The sequence below is a fragment of the Littorina saxatilis genome, linkage group LG8 (genome assembly GCF_037325665.1).
Source record: "Littorina saxatilis isolate snail1 linkage group LG8, US_GU_Lsax_2.0, whole genome shotgun sequence".
In the NCBI taxonomy this organism is placed as follows: Eukaryota; Metazoa; Mollusca; class Gastropoda; order Littorinimorpha; family Littorinidae; genus Littorina; species Littorina saxatilis.
Genome location: NC_090252.1, coordinates 34628891 through 34634485, shown reverse-complemented (window position 1 = coordinate 34634485; position 5595 = coordinate 34628891). Strand labels below are relative to the sequence as shown.

Sequence of the window (5595 nt, the reverse complement as noted above, 5' to 3'; positions counted from 1 at the left end):
TTTATAAGGCCATCCTTCGACTTGGACACATACCAAAAATTATACTTGCCTTTGAGGGTTTTACAGTCACTGATTGGCCTGAAACCAACCCCCTTTCATTCATAAAGCAGTTGCAGTAGCATTCAATATATCTGAATGTAGTTGCATTCAATATTGTCTTATATTGTTTAAAGAAACAAAATCCTTGTGTAAACATGAAATAAAGGACATTGAATTAATAAGATCATGCACAAAAACAAATTTACAACACCATTTTCTTATCTGATCTTATCTTCAATGTTATGTGCAGACCCCACAACGATCAACACGTTCTACTTCAACTACACACCCGTAGAGCCCAACGTTGTAGGCCAAGGGGCTTTCTTCCAAGCCGTCTGCCAATTCGAGGATGGGAACCCGCAAAAAAGAGTTCTTCTGAAGAAGGACCAGAAGGTTGTTGTCGCGGCAGAGTTGGCCAAATATCGACCTCATTCGCTGAGAGCAGGGGGACAGACCAAGTGTGATGACACGGGTCAGTATACCTGTGAGGTGGAAGGAACGAAGGAACGCAAAACTGCTGCACTGTTGGTGAAATGTAAGTGTGGAAGCAAGTCTGCCTCTGGGGTTGTCGAAGTCACAGTAAACCGTTCATTGCATGGACGTGTACGGTGGGTTTGGTTTTTGGCTCACGTAAGTGTAGCCTATGCGATCGTAACTTTGTCTGTCTGTGCGTGCGTGTGTGTGTGCGTGTGTGTGTGTGTGCGTGTGTTTGTGCGTGTGTATGTCTGTGGTAGAAACTCTAACATTTGAAGACGTCACATTACATTGACGTCACATTATGACGTAAGAGGGGTAGACGTCACGCGAAGGAAGTACTGAAAGTCTCGGTTATTATTATTTTGAGCGGGCCGAGACTCTTGTTGGCAGTCGTGTCCCTGTAAGTAGGCTACATGCAGACAGACAGATCTAGATCTAGTGTCTCGCTTTCTTGCACAGTTTCACCTATGCTCTTTCTGTGTGTGTGTGTGTGTGTGTGTGTGTGTATGTGTGTGTGTGTGTGTGTGTGTGTGTGTGTGTGTGTGTGTGTGTGTGTGTGTGTGTGTGTGTGTGTGTGTGTATGTGTGACGGAGTGATTGAGTTTGTGTTACTGTTTGTCGATTTCTCACGTGAGCCTTGATGGCTTCGCCTCTTGTTATATATATTTTTGTCAGCAAAAACGTTTAGGAAAAGTTTGTCTAAAAATTGTCAAATAGAGTACTTAGTGCTTCCTGTGCGGGGATGGAATTTGCATGACTTCCTTTCACAGATTGTTAGATATAGCCTTTAAGAAATTAATTCTCAACACATTCCCCACTCAGCACAAAAAGCACCCACAGACTGTTGATTTTCGGTATGTTGTCCAAGTGGAGGGCTAGCTGGCCTCATCCCATGTGAAAGCCTGGCCGGATCTGAGATAGGTAGCCGAATCGTATCAACGGCAAAGAATATGACTTTTATTTTCAAAGGTCCATTGGAATTCATCCCTCGCGATGAGCCAGAGTCATTCACTGCCTTCCTAGGGATGGACACTACTCTTCACTTCGAGGTGAAGTCATACACGAAGGCAATCCAGTCTTGTTTCATCACACGTTTGAATAATGCACAAGAGAGGGCTGAGAAGAGAATGAACTGCAACAGCAGTGACAGGTATGGGTGATTGAAAAAGAAACATCTCTCTCTCTCTCTCTCTCTCTCTCTCTCTCTCTCTCTCTCTCTCTCTCTCTCTCTCTCTCTCTCTCTCTCTCTCTCTCTCTCTCTCTCTCTTACCCGTTCATGGTAATGCTAAATTAGTGCTGCAAATGCTGATAATTATTGCTAACACTTAGCACGTCACCAGATAATTTTACTGTAATGGTGAGGCTATAATTTAATGTCAAAAATGTTGATACTATTTGCTAACACCAACATAACAGTGTAACGACCTCCTCACGCTTAAGACTAATTAATACTGCCATTGGTACGAACGGTAATAATTAAATGCTAACACTAACGCCATCGAATAAGTATCTCCCCTCACTGTTGATGCTAAATTAATACCTCAAATGCTACTTGCTAACACCAACTTCACAGTGTAACGACCTACTTATGCTTCTCTAAAATTAATGCTGATCTAGAACCTCATAGGCACTGGCCTTCTTGTGTAAACTATTCCACTCACGACTTCAGATCTGACCATGCTTTAATTTACATGGGACAAGACCATCAGTCCACTTTGACACGTACCAAACATCAACATCCGAGGTCCTTTCTGTGCAGTGTGAGAATTGTTTGGATGAATTAGTTTTTTAACAGACACTATTGGTAATCTGTGAAATTATTTTTTATCCAAAAAACTCATTCCGCACAAAAAGCATTCAAGGGTGTTGATTTTGGTAAATGTCCAAGACGAGGGATGGTCTAGCCCCACGTAAAAGTCTGGCCAGATCTTAGAATGTTAGCCGAACTGTTTTCACCGGGCCTCTGAAAAGTTGTAGGTAGAAGGACTTGATGCCTTTATGCTAATGTATACCATAAATACCATCAGCGAAGTGGCAATGGACGGATCCCCTCCTTATCTACGCATGGTGGTGGTGTTGAAGCACCTGAGTGAGGACGATGAGGGGTCATGGCGAATAGAAGCCCAGAATGGTGTCACAGGACATGCTTCCAGGCTCTCCTTTAACCTTCGCCTTCTCCATCCTGGTAAGATCTTTCTTCCAGAGAGAGAGAGAGAGAGAGAGAGAGAGAGAGAGAGAGAGAGAGAGAGAGAGAGAGAGAGAGAGAGAGATAGAGAGAGAGAAAGTGTGAGAGCCAGACAGCAATAGAGAGAGAGGGAAATAGAGAGAGAGAGAAATAGAGAGAGAGAGAGAGTGATGAGAGATCGAGGGAGGGAGGGAGAGAGAGAGAGAGAAATTGATGTGCTGGACTTTATGATTTTGTTTTTATATATTTGAATAGCAGACGAGGATCTCCAGAAGGTTGTTGTTGATGTTGTTGTTGTTGTTGTTGTTGTTGTTGTTCTTGTTCTTGCTGTTGTTGTGGTGGTGGTGATGGTGGTGGTGATGATGGTGGTGGTCGTTGTTATTGTAGTTGTTGCTGTTGTCGTTGATGTTCTCGTCCTTGTTTTTGTTCTAATTATGGTTATTCTTGTTGTTGTCTTGGTGTGTTTGATGTCCCAGAAACGACAGAACGTGTGCAGGAGAGCACGACGCGACTTGCTGTGACGTCATACACTCGCGACGAGCAATCGACCCATGACGAAACTACTCCAGACATTCTAGGAACTGTTACACATGGACACGATTCTCTTCGTGACGTCACTGTCATCGTGGTTCCTCTGGTCGTCCTGGTGCTTATTGCTCTTCTCGTCAATGTTGCTGTCATCGTTTTCCTGAAGAAGCGGCGTGAGTAGAATTCTGAAACTGTGCAGTATTAAAGCTTCCTGTGGGATCCATTGGGAATCGTGTCATGTGACTACTCATGAGCTTTACATTTTTAAATAAGAAACTTTCGCCATGAAAATTGAAGTAATAAATCAGTGTGTTTCACAGGCGTTTTTCTTTGTTCGCGGGGAAAGAGTTTAAAACTACCCCACAGATCGATTGTCTTGAGTTAAACACATTACAAACATTTTGCGTAACATGAACGCAAACAAATCAGGGGTATAAGTGCAGTATTAAACGTTTGTGTCGTTGAGTTTTAATGACAAAAATACAGAGAATACCTTATGTTCAAGACTTGACATATGTTATACAGATTAAAAATTCTGAACTTTTTGTTTGGACAATGACCCTGCGTTCTTGCTTTGTGTGTATATAAATGTATGTGTGTGCGTCCGCATGTCCAAGTGTGTGTGTGGCTATGTGCAGAATTCAGCCAAACAAATTCAACAAGCATCGGCTTAATGAAGCTGCAAAGTGCATTTGTGAATTATCCCTTGAAAAGGAAGAGAAAACCTCAAGCCATAACAAAGACATGTTTTCTTCACTTTAGGCACAGATGTTACACCATCCATACCAGAAAGCCTTGAAATACAACCGAGATACCACAGCGGGCAATGCTCACTTCAAAACTCGTCAGAAGAGAACTTCTACATGGAAATATTAGATGGTTCTTCAACTTCTACAGAGGAGAACTGTCCTTCGTTTTTGAAGGGTAGGTCATCTACAACACTTTTTATTTTATCTCATTGACCTGCTTACAATGTAAAAGGCTTTATCTCACTTACATTATTGTCCCTAAAGGGAATAAAGTACTCTTTGAAACTCGCGGGGAGAGACAGTTACACGGACATCTTAGATTGTGCCCCACATGCCAAACAGCCCTTCGTTTTGTATGATGGGCCATCTATAACACATATCTAATCAGCCTGCTTACATTGTAAAGGGTTTTATCTCACTTAAATAATTGCCCGAGGATAACGTACACTGTACACTTCGAAATTTATCGGAAGACTACATGCACATCTTACATTGTGTCCAAACTGCCAAAGAAGAGAAAAGCTTTTCGTTTTTGTGTGAAATGGCTACTTGGTTTCAAACAAAAAGAGGACACAGCAATAACCAGATGATTAGTACTATCTTTATCAATATTTCAGCAGCAAAAATATGCCTTCTTCGGGATGGTAGGATAAAAGTACTGCTTGGTTTTACTTGAATGATAGTCCACCCAGCGAACTAAATACAATTAGAACCTCGTACAACGGGAACTTCGTGATGGACATCTTATAGTTGTCAACCTGCTAAAGTTGAAAACAGTCATTCGTTTTTGATAGGTTTGAGACCAAAAACACAACCGTCTTTTGATGTAAATAGTCAACAAAAACTCTTTTAGTTGAAGATCAGAGCTTACTATTCAATGCTGATATGTACGCTTATATCTACACTGATAGCCGAGCACATGTGGAGACACGCCGGTCGCTTGAGTGGTGCACGTGGTCGGTGAGGTCGCTTGAGTGGTGCTCGTGGTCGGTGAGGTCGCTTGAGTGGTGCACGTGGTCGGTGAGGCCGCTTGAGTGGTGCACGTGGTCGGTGAGGCCGCTTGAGTGGTGCACGTGGTCGGTGAGGCCGCTTGAGTGGTGCACGTGGTCGGTGAGGCCGCTTGAGTGGTGCACGTGGTCGGTGAGGCCGCTTGAGTGGTGCACGTGGTCGGTGAGGCCGCTTGAGTGGTGCACGTGGTCGGTGAGGTCGCTTGAGTGGTGCACGTGCATGTCGGTGAGGCCGCTTGAGTGGTGCACGTGGTCGGTGAGGTCGCTTGAGTGGTGCACGTGGTCGGTGAGGTCGCTTGAGTGGTGCACGTGGTCGGTGAGGTCGCTTGAGTGGTGCACGTGGTCGGTGAGGTCGCTTGAGTGGTGCACGTGGTCGGTGAGGTCGCTTGAGTGGTGCACGTGGTCGGTGAGGTCGCTTGAGTGGTGCACGTGGTCGGTGAAGTCGCTTGAGTGGTGCACGTGGTCGGTGAGGTCGCTTGAGTGGTGCACGTGGTCGGTGAGGTCGCTTGAGTGGTGCACGTGATCGGTGAGGTCGCTTGAGTGGTGCACGTGGTCGGTGAGGTCGCTTGAGTGGTGCACGTGGTCGGTGATCTGTGCAGTCTAGTGTGCAT

General features: G+C 44.6%; 1 protein-coding gene across 1 annotated transcript; it reads right to left on the bottom strand.

The window, feature by feature from the left end:
• Positions 1-1554: 1554 nt before the first annotated feature.
• On the bottom strand, positions 1555-5595 carry LOC138974618 (integumentary mucin C.1-like). Its single transcript, XM_070347341.1, has 4 exons — positions 4897-5595; positions 3291-3439; positions 3029-3116; positions 1555-1647 (listed from the first exon to the last, which is right to left on the bottom strand). Exons 1-4 carry the CDS (start codon positions 5593-5595, stop codon positions 1555-1557), a joined length of 1029 nt encoding a protein of 342 aa, XP_070203442.1.

Coding starts and splice junctions, on each gene's coding strand:
- LOC138974618 (XM_070347341.1), bottom strand. CDS start 5,595: ATGCACACTAGACTGCACAGATCACCGACCACGTGCACCACTCAAGCG. Junction 3,440..4,896: donor CGACCGGCGTGTCTCCACAT/GTGCTCGGCTAT, acceptor TGGATCCCACAG/GAAGCTTTAATACTGCACAG. Junction 1,648..3,028: donor TCACCACCACCACAACAACA/GCAAGAACAAGA, acceptor CTGCTGTTGCAG/TTCATTCTCTTCTCAGCCCT.